General features: G+C 37.2%; 1 protein-coding gene across 1 annotated transcript in view; it reads right to left on the bottom strand.

Moving 5' to 3' along the window:
* LOC136866928 (uncharacterized) overlaps positions 1–16,346 on the bottom strand; it is a 126,735-nt gene that overhangs the window by 48,398 nt on the left and 61,991 nt on the right. Inside the window, exon 2 of the mRNA XM_068226550.1 lies at positions 12,211–12,297. Coding sequence (XP_068082651.1) covers positions 12,211–12,279 — 69 coding nt within the window. The 5' untranslated portion in view covers positions 12,280–12,297. The remainder of the gene's footprint in view (positions 1–12,210; positions 12,298–16,346) is intronic.

Here is a 16,346-nt window from a genome sequence, read left to right as displayed (position 1 = left end):
GAGGTGAAATGGACTGTTAAAAGTAATAAATCTCATTGTAGACCGTATTGGACATCAGGTTATGAACATTAAAATAAGAATAATAATTTACACCACCTTTCCAATATTTATCTTTCCTTATATTTAGGACATAAACATTACAACTGGTGTTGTAAGTTAGGACATGTTTCGCTTAACTGTCGTAAGCATCATCAGCCGAAATAAATATTAGCCTAAAGTTAGGTCAGGGCCCTGAACCTAGTGTCCTTAAAATATCTGCTCCCTAAGATTCGACATTTACATTATAGAAAATAAAATAGGCTTAAAAATAGTGTGAAAACATATAAGAATGCTCATCAGGCTAAGAGAAAAACACACAATCATGTTGACAGAGGTTAAAAACATAAAGTACAATTCAGAGCTGGCAGTGAAATAATTAAAATCATATAGGATAGCATTGCTACCAGTCAGTCAATAAGAATGTTCATCTTAAAACTAGTGTGAAAACATATAAGAATGGTAATCATGGCTAAGAGAAAAAAACACAATTGTGTTGACAGAGGCAACAAACAAAGTACAACATAGAGCTGGTAGTGAAGTAATTAAAATCACTGCTACCGGTCAGTTATTAAGAATGTTCATACATAAAAATGATTACTATATTCTTTGGAATGAAGAAGGTAAATCGAATTGTTAACTAATTAAATCTCATTCTTGCATAGACACAAGAGTTGTGTACGAGAAATCACACATTGTAGTTGACATGGAGTAGTAACACTTCAAACAGGATTGATCACGCCTGAAGCTGCTTATAGATAGAGGCCAATATCCAGTTCCTTTAAAATAATGGTTAAAAAGCCAAAAACAGGTGTCTTCATTTTTACTGGGAGTTCAAGATCAAATACAGAGAAAATAAGATACAATGTGCATGAACTGAAGTTTGGAAAATGGAAAAAGATGTACTCAGTGCCTTGAAAATAGAGTGTTCAAAATGGGAGTCTAAGATTGCTTATGTCTTATGTTGGAAGAGCATTGACCAGTCACATTAGCTGTTCGAGGGGGTCTGGTAAACGTCTGCCTGTTGCTACATGTGTTGTATCGGTGTGCTTGCTTGGGTGGAGAGCAAGTCGGGAGGGGAGGGGTAGACGCAAGTGAGTGTGCTAGAAATTGGCGGCGGAGTTGTATTATGGGGAGGGGGTAAGGTGGAATATTTAAATATCCCTCCGGTCATAATAACAGATATACTGCCGGATTTAATTACATAGGAAATGCTGCCATCTGTCGGTTTATGATGAAAACAGGTCTTTCACATCATAAGCCGGCAGATGGCAGCTCTTTCGTCATAATCTCTGCCACCCCACCGCAACAATGACTTTTTTCAACTATTCATAAAGACATTGGAATAGTTATATTTCACTTTTGGTGCTTGAGCAGGAATGGTAGGTACATCTCTCATCTTAATTCGAGCAGAACTAGGACAACCAGGCTACTTAATTGGTGACGACCAAATTTATAATGTAATCGTCACCGCCCACACATTCGTAATAATGTTCTTTATGGTATTACCTATTATAATTGGGGGTTTCGGAAATTGATTAGTTCCACTTGTCTGTGTTGGCGCAACCATTGGTGCTAACTTTTAAGTGTTTGACATGGCATCAAGAGGCTGTAAAAAGTCTGCAGATTACTTTTGTTACTTTTCAGGCAAGTTAATGGAGTCAAGGTAAAAAAGGAATATAACATCATTCATGCGGCAAGTGTACCTCACGTATTTCAGTGTAAAATTAGCATACCAAACCTCAATACATTTGCTATACGTACGTGGTTTGAAAAGTTCTCGGAATGTACTAGAATTAAGTATCTTACCTCGGTGGAATTGCTTTTATTTTTCAACATAGTCTCCTTGTAGACTAATGCATTTGGTCCAGCGATGTTCCAATGCCGTGATCCCATCTCGAAAATGAGATTCCTCCAGGCCTGCAAAATACCATTCCAATTCGGCTGTCAGTTCTTCCCTTGTAGAAAATCTCTGTTCACTGAGGAAAATTTTCAGCTTGGGGAATAGATGAAAGTCTGATGGTGCCAAATCAGGTGAATAAGGTGGATGTGGCAACAATTCGTACCCCAGTTCATGAAGTTTTGCCATGGCAATAACACTTGTGTGCGGCGGAGCGTTGTCCTGATGAAAGATTACCTTTTTCCTTGCCAAACCAGGCCTTGTTTCGCATATCTTTTCCTGTAGTTGGTCTAGGAGGTTTGCACAGTATTACCCCATAATTGTTTGGCCAGTAGGAAGATAATCTATCAGCAAAATGCCTTTTGCATCCCAGAAAACTGAGGCCATGACCTTCCCGGCCGAACGCACTGCCTTTGCTTTCTTTGGTGGTGGTGAATCACCATGTTTCCACTGCTTTGACTGCTGTTTTCTCTCTGCGGTATAGTAGTGGACCTAAGTTTCATCTGTAGTCACAAACCGGCACAAAATATCTTGCTGGTTGCACTGAAAACGGGCCAGACTTTGTTCAGACATTTCCAATCTAGTGCATTTATTGTCCAATGTCAAGAGCCGCAGCACCCATCTTGCGGATAATTTTTCATACCCAATTCTTTGGTTAAAATATAATATACCCGTTCAGAAGACATCACTACAGCTTCAGCAATCTCCCGCACTTTCAGTCGACGGTCCTCCATGACCATACACTTTTGCGATAAATTCTGGCGTCGTAACACTTTTTGGCCGTCCACTACGCGGATCATCATCCAAGCTCTCCCGACCAAATTTAAACTCGCTGGTCCACTTGGCAACAGTTAAAAATGAAGGAGCAGAGTCCCCCAGTGTGTTCTGAAAGTCGGCATGAATTTCCTTTGCTTTCATACCTTTCTTTACAAAGTACTTAATCACTGCTCAAAACTCAGTTTTTTCCATTGTCACAAATCACTACACAGGAACAACAACAAAGAGTCGTCACTACCACACTCCTGCAGCTAGAGCACTGATGCGCCACGTGTTCCCTCACAAAGGATGTGTGATTATTGTGCAGGAACCTCGTTGCTCCATCACTGACATCTAGCGGTGATTCCGAGAACTTTTCAACCTGCCCTCGTACATGTGTTGGAGGACTGAGAAGGTGGTCAAAGGGTGAAAAACATGCTTTCAGATTCGGCGTTTCGGTGATCTGGCGAGAGCCAGAAAATCATACCGATGATTGACACTTTTACTCGACTGGTGTTTACGATTTCAATGTAAGGAATAAAAAGAACATCGTCTATCCAAATCTGGGATCGGTTTTACGTCCTGTCTCTTACGGTCCACACGTACCAGTGCCTATGAAACCAAAATATTTACCTGAAGTAGATGGTGAAGTGAAGTGACCGAAGATAACGAAGAGGAGTATGCTGCACCACAACCATTTACAAGAGGAGAACTTAATGATTTGATTCGCAATTTACATCTGACCTAAGAGGCTTCAGAATTGCTTGGTTCAAGGCTTAAAGATAAGAATTTGCTCACAGCTGGTGCTTCATTTTCCTAGTACAGGTACTGAGAAAGATATTTTATTCCACACTTTTCAGAAGGAGACTTAGTATTCTGCAATGATGTGTGTGGACCATTAAATGCATTCAACATTCCATACGAAAGCACTGATTGGAGAGTATTAATCAATTCATTGAAAGGAAGCCTTAAAGCTGTCCTGCTTCAGAAGGGAAAAGGTATGCATCAATACCCATAGGGCATTCTGTACACATAAAGGAACAGCATGATCATTTACAATTTGTTCTCCAGAAAATTAAGTACAACGATCATAAGTGGCTCACGTGTGGTGATTTCAAAATAATATGGATGATCCTTGGACATGAAGACTGGTATGCAAAATGTGCATGTTTTTTGTGCGAGTGGGATAGCAGGAACAATGGAAATCAATGGAAAAAGAAAGAATGGCCACAATGACTTTCACTGGAACCTGAAGTAAAAAATGTGCTCCACAAACCCCTCATCGAGTTGATGAAAGTTCTTCCACCTCTACACATCAAAATTAGGCTCGATGAAGCAATTTGTGAAAGCCTTACCAAAAGATGGTAAATGTTTCCAGTACATTTGTAGCAAATTTCCAGCCTTGTCAACTGCAAAACTAAAAGAGAGCATCTTTACGGGTCCGGACATTAGAAAACTTTGTAAAGATGAAAATTTTGAAAAAGAAGTGGAAGTTGCTGAAAAAGAACCCTGGGACGTCTTTAAAGATGTAGTAAGCAAGTTTCTGTGCAACAAGAAGGATCCTAATTTCAAGTTTATCATTGAGACAATAAGTACCAAAATTGAGGCTGTTCCATGAGTTTGATGGTTCATTTCCTACATGCACATTTAGACTACTTTCCTGAAAATCTGCATGTGATTAGTGAAGAAATGGGTGAGAGATTTCATCACAACATCAAAGAAATGAAAATGTGTTACCAAGGCAGATCGAATACTACGATGGCGGACTATTGCTGGATGTTGTACTGAGATGATCCCACAAGTGTAAAACCATGGATAGTCCAAAGAGACGTCGACACAACGATGACTAATACATTTCATAAGAAACAAACCTATTTCAATCTGTCATTAACTCTCATATTTGTGATATTTTTTGTCACATACTGAACCCTTTCTGGCCTGGGATACAAAGCCACAGTGAACGCAAAGTTCAAGTATCCATGACAACAAATGTGGCAACGCCCAGGGCCTGTGCAGGATTCGAACACACTTCTCTGCACCCTTGATCTTAACAACTAGATCTCCTGGGGTGGTTTGTCCGTATCTAAAATATATATCTAGCTCACAGGCTTAAGGGTGTGGAGGAAATTCAGGACGCACTATTCTACAGCAAAATTAAATTCTTCCAATAGGAACAAACTAAATTTTAATGTCTTTGACAAAATAAAATCATATTTAAGATAATATAGTATACAAGTCTTTGGGACCATACCACCGAGTACGTGTAACTCCAAAATACATGAATTAACAAAATAATAGTAAATTTGCGGATGAGATAATTGTTAGCCATGGTTACTCAGATAAATGCATCCCCAATATGGTGTATAATGACTTACTGTAATTACGAATGCGTCAGCGAAGCCTACACAACATTCCCTTCAACACAGGGAACCAAGTTACAACTAAACAAGAAAACACTTGAAACTGGTTGAGTGATTAATATCCCCACCTTTTACCATTAATAAACAAAACAAAAAATGAAATGAAATTATAGACATAATAGAGTGGTCCACTACTCACGACAGAGAAATACAAACCCAACATCATTACGTGAGTAAAGTCAGAATTTACTCATAACAGATAATCAAATCACTTGTATAAGCAGTCGAGAAACACAAAGGAAAACAATTAAAAGAAAAATACACATTCAATTCACTGGTTGTAGGAATATATCTGTCCAGGTCAAAGGAACTCGGGCGATACCACGTTGGATGTGCCGGGATTCAAATCACGGGTCTTCTGGTACCGTAGTGGATTGCTGAAAAAACCCTATCTATTTTATTTGCAAGGGGATCCTATCACCTAAATTCGTTAATAAATTACCTGGCTCTACGGCCGAAAAACTTCATTGTATACAAAACAAACAGAACACGTTTACAACTCCCTTGTGAAGAAAAATACGATTTTTGGTCAAGGGTCTGTATTTTACCGTAACACTGTCTCCCTTCAGCCGTACATTTCAAAGTGACAGCTGAAACAGATGGGTCACCATGCACATCGGACTTCCATAAGTCATAAATGAAAGAGAAGTTCCACCTAATCAATACTATTTTATTGTCACATGTAGGACCGGTTTCGACCTCTCAAAAGGTCATCCTCAGCTACACTAGAATTGCATTTACATATTATGCCTCATATTGAAAGCTAATTACATACTCTAGAATTCAACGATTTTAAAGTGGTTATACCCATGTTGAGAATTCAATATTATACAATTACAAAATTAATTGCTCTTATTACACTCAATGTACATATGTAAGAAACTAATATGAGTTCGTCTTTTCTTTAATGTGATGAGTATGTCAGAGTATTTTTAACATAGGCATTTGCCTAGTCAGTTTAATTGATCTCCAATCTTTTGAATATTTAGTCCTGTATGAAATGAACTTAATTGAACAATTGTAAAATAATCAGTATTATAGTCATTTTAACAATAATTTACACTAAATGTGGAGATATACATGTTGATAATTCAATAAAACAAATGACTAGTCAAAATAAAACATTAGTAAATATAGTATAATATATATGTATATCTCCACATTAAGTGTAAATTATTGTTAAAACGACTATAATATTGATTATTTTACAATTGTTCAATTAAGTTCATTTCATACAGGACTAAATATTCAAAAGATTGAAGATCAATTAAACTGACTAGGCAAATGCCTATGTTAAAAATACTCTGACATACTCATCACATTAAAGAAAAGACAAACTCATATTAGTTTCTTACATATGTACATTGAGTGTAATAAGAACAATTAATTTTGTAATTGTATAATATTGAATTCTCAACATGGGTATAACCACTTTAAAATCGTTGAATTCTAGAGTATGTCATTAGCTCTCAATATGAGGCATAATATGTAAATGCAATTCTAGTGTAGCTGAGGATGACCTTTTGAGAGGTCGAAACCGGTCCTACATGTGACAATAAAATAGTATTGATTAGGTGGAACTTCTCTTTCATTTATGACTTATGGTGACTATCAATACGGAATAAAAAATGAAATTTATCAATCAAGACATCGGGCTTCCTTCTCTCACAACGTCCTTTGAACTCCCTGTGTGACCCTACACAGTATTCTAAACTTCTCATTCTACTGAAAACAAATCACCTGCTTTTAACATCTTGTATATATAACCGTAGCAGTGCCCTTTGGTAAAACTGCAAATCACAACTTTAAATAATTAGATCATTAACAGGGATCTTCACACTATTTAACTCACACTGACACAGACTCAAGAAATACAGACCCGGGTTCGTGACCTGAGCACGCCGAAGAATAACAAAGAAACAATGCTTTTAAACTCGATAATTAGTCATACAAGAAACATCATACTTCTTTACAATGCACGGGAATAGATGAATTAATATAAATATTTCCTTACGGAAACCCCCATCTAAAATGGAGGTTGTTGATTTGAATCGCAGTGTTGTTCATCATACATCATATCTGTATCCAAAAAAAAAAAAAGACCTTATGCTATAAATCTACTACTAATTTGACATTTAAAGGAAAATGTATTGAGTGCAAACCTACATCTACAGAAAATACATGCATTAATTATACTATATTTACATGTAATGACTATAGGCCTACGATATACATTCCACCATCTTAATCTTTAACCTAATGCACTCACAAAGTAAACTAACAACAAACCCATCGCATACCAACACTCCTATAGTAACAAATTTGACAAAGATATAGTTTTCAAATGAAGAGATAGAGGTTTTACACAAAGGTCCTAAACATAATTGGCCTAACAAGAATAAAGAGGTCGATATTATAAACACAATAGCCGAAATAGAAACCAACATTTCCAAACTACCTTGTGAAGTACAAAATGATATAAGAACAGATTTAAAGAAAAAACTTCCAAGGTTAGCGGAAGACCTGAACAATAAATTTGACCCCGAACAACATACATTAATGCAGAACATGAAAACCAAAATAGATAATAACATCATCATTGTAACCAAAGCTGATAAAGGAGGCTCAATAGTTCTACTAGATAAAAATACATATATTCAAAAAACAGAAGATTTTCATAATAATATAACTACACGATAGTTAATAAGGACCTGATAGCAAGAATACAACGTAACCGAAAGACATTCCTTAAAAAAAAAACATTTCTTTCTAACGATCAGGAACAACAAAAGCTCACAAACATGAATCCCAGTCTCCCTGTAGCAAGAGCCCTTCCTAAAATACACAAGAAGGATATCCCAATACGTCCCATCATTAACTGCCATAACAGTCCAACCTATAAAATTTCGAGATACATTCATAGCTTCCTCAAAAGACACTACACGTTTAATAACAAGCAGACCTTAAAGAATTCAACTGATTTTTGCGAGACCCTGAATAATTTCAATCTACAACCCCATCACACAATGTGCTCCTTTGACGTAGTTAACATGTATTCAAACATCCCGACCAGAGACACTATTAATATTATCTATAATAACATCTGTAAACACAGTAGCCTCAGTAAAATGGAGATCGACGAATTCATGACAATATTGAAGTTTACATTAGATAACAACTATTTCATTTTTAATAAAAAATCAATAAACAGAACGGCTTAGGGATGGGAGACCGAATTTCGGGCATCCTAGCTGATATCTACATGGACACGATAGAGCACATAAAAATCAAAACCGACATTAAAGGAATCTGTTTGTGGTTGCGGTATGTGGATGACACGTTTGTAGTAATTGATAAGAATGTCACCAACAGCAACGAAATATTAGAAAACTTAAACAACATCAACCCTAACGTAAACTTTACAAAAGAGGATGAGGATAAAGGCTCCTTAAACTTCTTAGATACAAAGGTCACCCGAAACAATAACTCCACTTAGTATCAGATACACAGGAAACTTACACATTCATCAGTAACCATAAATAATTCTCCACTACACCCCGGATCACAGAAACAGGCATCCTTTTACAGCCTGATATACCAAGCTTTAAGAATTCCATTATCCACTGTAAAGTTAAAAACTGATTTAAATTACATAAGGAATCTTCACCTGCATACACCCCAGCGTCAGTGGGTACGGTCTGACACATCCCACTCTGACGAGTCTAGTGTCAGACCTAAGACGAAACGCTGGTTAATAGAGCAAACGCCTGAAAAGCCAACATCTAATTTTTGATCAGATTTTTGATATGCTCTATTGGTGGAAAAATATCTAATTCCCTCCATGGGAACTTAGAATTTCCATAAGGAATCTTGCCAAAATTAATGGATACAAGATCGAAATGGTAAACCGCCTAATACATAAGATTAAAAACAAGTTGTCCACAAACCTTATACCAGACGAACCTAACAGAAATAAATACGCCATTTTTACATATGGTAACCCAACTATCCACCAAATTACTAATATCTTCAACAAATATAACATAAACATAGATTTCAGAACAACCAACATAACACAAAACATATTTTTCAATTATAATAAAATAAATAATAATAATAACAACAGTAAATATTCAGGTTCAAGAGTGTACAGGTTAATATGTTCACAGTGTGGATTTTCATACGTCGGTCAGACTGGACGAAGTTTCCTTGTAAGATACATGGAACATTTCAATGCTGATAAACACAACAAATATTCCGCTATGAGTACGCATATGAAGGAAACAGGTCACCATTTTACTTCAATAGAAAAGGATCTTACAATAATCAGAATTACTAATACGGGGAAACTGCTAAATGAATTAGAGAATATTTATATACTTCTAGACAAAACATTTAATAAAGAGCGCAACCTTACCGACGACACGGAGGTTAAGAGTTCTTTATATACATTAACGCCCTAGTTATTAAAAACAGTTATTCCAAAGCAAAATAAGATCCCACGAACACTTAAAAGTGTCAATTCAACAACCCCACTTATACCCCCCCCCCCCCGACTACTAAGCCTACAATTGCAGCTCTAAATAGTCCCCCTCCCACACCGATACCAACACGTATTACTCCGCCCAGTTCTACCCTCCCTCAACTCGCCCCCCTCTCTCTGTCACACCCATACAACATGCAAAGTAGGAACTCCAGTCAGACCAACGCTGCTAACAAAACCAGATAGACATTCACACGGCATTTGTTTAAGTATCCAATTTTACGCAATCCACAACACTGTACAATCACATACTCTTTAAACACACACATTAAATACGTGTTTTTATTATTTTGCAGTTTAACAACACTCTACCCGTCGAGATTCCCTACAACATCTGGAAAACTACTCTTATGTGAAAATCAACATAACTATCAAACACAGATAAATTATGTCAGAGTGTATCTTAAATCAATTCAACCCAACAAAGGAACACCAATTGCTTCTTTTCAACCTAAATTTAACAGTTGGAATATATAATTTAAAACAAAATTCATCCTCTGATCTACTTAGCAGCGATCGCGGCAAATATTATTGACTTTCACTAAGAAGAGGATCCATTTCAATTCCAGATACATGCCGATTTTAAAAACTTCTTATCATTACAATTAATTTTTAGACAATACTGTAAAATATACTACAGTAATTTTATCATGTGCTCGTATTTCCCATGTCAAATTTCTTAACTACTCTATCATAGAATTTTTTTTAATATCACAACATATCTCATCTTAATTTTTCATAAACAATAGTGTAATCATTTTTTAAATTGTTTGTTTTAAGATTAACTAAGGTGCTGATGATGCCCAATAAGAAGGGCGAAACATGTCCGCAACTTTTCAACCTTTTATAATTATTTAACCACAAAATGTGGTACTGTAGGTATTGAATAGGTGAACAATAAACGTATACTTTGTAAATTGAATGTGATCACTGTAGTCAACACGGACCAAAAAAAAAAAAAGATTAATGACTTGTAATAAGTGGTATGTTCCGGGCTGTCAGTGGAGAGATGGCGTGGGAGGACATCAGTAGATGAATAAGTTTGGATGGTGTCTTTAAAAGTAGGAAAGATCACAATATGAAGATAAAGTTGGAATTCAAGAGGACAAATTGGGGCAAATATTCGTTTATAGGAAGGGGAATTAGGGATTGGAATAACTTATCAAGTGAGATGTTCAATAAATTTCCAATTTCTTTGCAATCTTTTAAGAAAAGGCTAGGAAAATGACAGTAGGAAATCTGCCACCTGGGCGACTGCCCTAAATGCAGATCAGTAGTGATTGATTAAAGTTCCTTTAACATTACTAGAAAAAACTAAGATCACTCTCAAACACATACATTCATGTACTGATTTTCCAATACGAGCATTTATCTCCCAAATAATTACCACACAAAGGAGCATATTCTTGTGACAAGTGACGTGAAGTAAGCTCCAAGACTATTTCACAACTGAGCTGGAGTGCGCCTGCTGCTGGTCTATTTATTAAGACTGGCACAAGTTAGCTGACTCTAGACGCCTCCCGGAGAGGATATCAATCTATTTCATTGATATCACGAATATCAGTGAAGCAATGCGCTCGAGAGGTAGCTAAACGTATTCCATGAATCTTGATTGTGTGCGGAAGGTGATCCATTCGTAAACAATCTTGCAATATCTATAGCATCATCCCTGCCTCTTAAACAATTGTGGGACTCCCCACGACAGGCCACATGTTCAGTGTATCGCATGGGGACGCTTTCTTTATGTGATAGACAATCTCTCTACATAATTCCAAAGAGCATGCGGTGTCATTTGTTCTCCTAATCATAGTATCATTTGAGATGATAATTTAATCCCTCCTCGCCTTTCCGTCACGTTAGACTGGCTTCCCACATAAAATTTCTGTGCGGAATATTGGCTGTCCACGATTTTCGCCCCCACTGTATTATCACATGGTACGGGATCGAGGCTTGTCCTCTTGTGTTCTCGTCAGACTGTTATCTCTATCACATTCGATCCTTGGATGGAACTTCCCCTGGCTTTCAATGCTCATTCGCTTCCCCTCACGGGTCCGCGCACCAAATACAGAACATGTTTAATAAAATTTTGAATGCATGTGCCTAGATCACTAATTCATGGCTCTGATGCGGCATTAAGTACATTGCAATTTACAAAAAAATTCTGATATGATGGAATTGAACTAAGGTCATTTTTGGGTTCAGTGCACCAAGATACATATAAATCATCATCAAAAGTTTTTTTTTTTTTTTTGCTATTTGCTTTACGTCACACAGACACAGATAGGTCTTATGGCGGCAATGGAGCAGGAAAGGGCTAGGAGTGAGAAGGAAGCAGCCGTGGCCATAATTAAGGTACAACTCCAGCATTTGCCTCATTTGAAAATAGGAAACCACGGAAAACCATCTTCAGGGCTGCCGACAATGGGGTTCGAACCCACTATCTCCCAAATACTGGATACTGGCCACACTTAAGGAACTGCAGCATTAAAAGTTAAAAACAGAACCATCGCACACTAGTGTTATCGATCATTAGATACTTAACTTAGTCAACTTACAAAGTTTGAGGGTTCTTCTGTATCTGAAGACAATGCTGGCTCACATTTGACAAACACAGGTTCCTCCATACTTTTTGACAAAATACCCTGCAAAATACAAGCAATATAGCTATTGAAATATACGGTACATCAAATCTGGGAAACATCTTAGATCACTTTCTTAACTATTGGGAATTCCATTAATATTCACAGAAATATGTCCTCAGTCCATGCCAATAAGGGTGCTTTAGATTTAAAGGGAAACAAACCTACAATAGATAAGCTTCTTCTCTTAACTCAGGTCAGAGGAAAAATAGGAGTTCAGTAAAACTGTACTTACAGTACACAAAAGAGTGATTAAGAATCCAACATGGCGAGATTCACATGACATCACAGTTTGCAATATCATGTTACCAGATTAGGAACTATTCTCACACTGGCTAGTGACAAGAACATCATATTATACAAGACATGTCTGGCTGGTGACAAAACCATTTCCCCCAGCTTAGAACCGCAAACCACACCTTCTGCTGTGACAGTATTGGCTAGTGAAAAGACCAACTGATAGTTATGTTTCTACCATTTCTTTTCCTGGTCTGGGGTATAATCGCAGACGTTTTTCTCGATACCATCGGTTTCCAATTGTTATAAAAGGAAATGACAATTGATAACTATCAATATGGAAAAATGAAATTTATAAATCAAGAACCATCACTTTTTCCAGATGAAAATTCCAATACAGAATGTAGAAGACATCAAGCTACAGCTAGCCCGGTACAAATCCTGGACTTAATAATGCCCTCTTTCCCAACTGAAACTACACTATATTCTGTCAAAAATAATTAATAATTTTTTTTTTTGCTTTACGTCGCACCGACACAGAGAGGTCTTATGGCGACGATGGGACAGGAAAGGGCTAGGAGTGGGAAGGAAGCGGCCGTGGCCTTAATTAAGGTACAGCCCCAGCATTTGCCTGGTGTGAAAATGGGAAACCACAGAAAACCATTTTCAGGGCTGCCGATAGTGGGGTTCGAACCCACTATCTCCCGAATACTGGATACTGGCCGCACTTAAGCGACTGCAGCTATCGAGCTCGGTAAATTAATAACTAGCGTCGCACACTGACAGGACATTTTAGTTACCAGAACTAAATTTCGGTAACTTGTAGCACTGTCAGACAAACAAGTTATTATCCGCACACTTTATCTTGGTGCATCTGTGTACGGCGGTGAGGAGTAAGGAGGGAGCTGTCCCGGTATCGATAGTGCTGCCTGGTGCTGCCAACTGAATGAAAATGAAATCTGAATTGAATCGAGAATATGATCGATCGGTATGAAATTTCTAAACCGTTATCATCTTAAGCCAACAACTATGTCACATACGCATTATATAACATTATAAAACATTTCTCGATGCGAATCTTGTTCCTAGCATGAATTCTATACTTTGTCTTTGTTGTGTAAACAACAACAGTACTAGTACGTAAAGTGTACGCCAGATGTCGCACAACGATGCTTAAGCGATTCATAGTTTGTGTTTCAAAGGTTGCCAGTACGAATCTCGAAGATCGCCGAGGTCGACCGATTCAGCACTAGGGTGTAAATGCACCAAGATAAAGTGTGCGGATAATACCTATTGCAGGCAGCCACAGACAGCATCACTCACATAACGGTCATATATTGAGATTTTGCCATACTACTGCAAAACCATGATAACTGAAATATTTTCTATCTTTGCCTTTTTACTCCAGTTGGTGTATCTCAGTATGAAAGTGCGAACATGGTTAAATGTGTAACATTAGACACTTGCAGTAAAATAAATTTGTTTTACATTGAGGTACTCTTCGTTTTTTTAAGATGTTCAATACAAAACAGTGTAATCTGCAGATGCATGAGTTTAAAGTGGAAGAAAATTGAAAGAGAATTTGTGCAATTCAATTTCACTGCAAGACCACGGTATCAACAATTGTCGCGGTTTCCACGATGGCATCGCTTCGAATCTTTAGAAAACTTATTTTCGCAGATATCGTAGTCTTGTAGTCTTACACTGGCAGTGATATGTTACAAATTAAAACGTAAGTTTAAAATCTTACGGTTAAGAACATGACCCTGTTGTCCAGCAACTTCCCTCCGCCAGAGTTCTAAACAGCATGACGGCCAGTTCGAGATGGAAACTTTTCCTTCGTTAAAAAAAAAAAAAAAAAATCATATCGCCGTAAAAACATACTGAAGACTGTGACAGTATTATTGCCATATCTAATCACATTCTTATCTCCTTTATAAGTCCAAGTTGGTCACAACCACTATTACTGGTTTGGAAAGAAATAGTACGATCAATTGTAATATTAGTAGCCTACCACTGCTTCAAGTAGCTGCCAAAATCTAAATAGGGCTCTTTATCACAACTTACCTCCTGTTAGAAATAGTTCTCTCTATACTCTGCAAGGGTGCCGTTATATAATTGAAAGAAGCCAATCTAAACTGTTGTAATGCCAATGTTTAACGCCGAGAGACAATACGCCTTGTTAATATGGGAGACCAAGTTCAGTATATTATCCGCGCACTTTTTAGTGATAGATTTTTGTACTCTTCTTCTTCTCCTTGGTTAGTTGTAGGACATCGTCGTAAGACGCTACGTCTAGTCACTGGTTTGCGGGTTAATTAATGTCAAATACAGTAGAGACAATACACGACACTTACGGATTTCGCCTAGCTAAAATGGGAGACAATTCGACGGTGGCGCTCCTAGTGACTTGACCTGAACAAATCGCGCTAAATTCAAATATCAATGGAAATGTATATACGGAAATGGATAAATAAATTACCTCTAGAAAGACAGTGGTATTGAGATATTAACTTCGAAGTTGCTAAAGCAATTCTGGATAAATGAATGAAGAATTATTTAAAAGGTTATTATTCAAAGACTGAAATTAGACATATAAACAAGGTGTGAAATGGACTGCTGTGAAATGGCTTGATCTTTCATTTATGCATTACTTTTTTAGCTTTAGCATACCTGCCTGAAATCTTACGGTTGGATTTGTCTTTTTTCCTCATTTAAAAACAATGTATCATCACATTAAGACATTTGTCAATAAAAAAATCGGCACATTCCTTACACATATGATGCATTGAATTAACATTTAATAGCTGGACAATTTTCCTCTTAACATGAAGCCTACTAACAGAAAGAAAATCTATAAAATCCCGGCTTTAATCTGAGAGGGATAAAAGAAAGAAAAGTTTGTAAATGTTGTCGATAGTGATGCTTTGAGGAATATTTACGTACAATTAGAGTAAAAATGTAACATACCCTTGGCTGTATAGTCGAGGATTTTTAAAGTCGCTGGCCTGGAAATGATCTGAACAGATCTTATAATTCTTATACAAGCGTAACGTCCCTTCTTTTTTGTACACTTTATCCAAATCGCTTCAGTGACATTTCAAAACCCACAGATCACACCTACAACAACACATCGGTATTGAAGGTTAACTGCTGCACTATACAATAAAATATGCGTATTATATTTTAAGCCCGTTAAAACATGCGTCGAGCAGGTCAGAAGATTAGGAAGTACTATAAAAATCTCTGTCACTGGAAGAATATATATGCGAACACAATATTACTTGCATGTTCTTGTCACGATGGAACCTGAAGAACGAGCGCGCATTTTTCTCTACTTCGTAATTACTGCAGCCAAACACAGCACATACCTTTCCCCTCATGTTGAAAGGAGATATCAAGGAATGACACACGCTACTATTTAATTATGTCAACTCACTGAAAACGCATAAATAACACCAAAAACATCACACAAAAATACACGTGCTCTTATGACAGAATCAGTACCGTTCAGGTCTATCCGCTAGAGTGTGCTCCAATAGCTGTCCCTTGATATCTCGCTCAGTGTCGTGTATTGTCTCTACTGTATTTGTTAATGTCTGGAAGAGGTGCCAACAGTAGAAGAAAGTAATACACTACGAAAGAGGAGGGAGACCTATGTAAAGAAGCGAATTGCAACGGTTAATGATGAAACTTAGGAAAATACCAATGATATATAGGCTAAACGATCAGGGAAGAACACAAAAACACTGGGACACAAGGTTCTAATTCTTCACGTCTGTGTGGTCTGTCACGACGTCTTACTACAAACAAAC

The sequence above is a fragment of the Anabrus simplex genome, chromosome 3 (assembly GCF_040414725.1).
Source record: "Anabrus simplex isolate iqAnaSimp1 chromosome 3, ASM4041472v1, whole genome shotgun sequence".
NCBI classification, from domain to species: domain Eukaryota; kingdom Metazoa; phylum Arthropoda; class Insecta; order Orthoptera; family Tettigoniidae; genus Anabrus; species Anabrus simplex.
The sequence above is the reverse complement of the archived record's forward strand: the minus strand, read 5'-3'. Positions and strand labels throughout refer to the sequence as shown.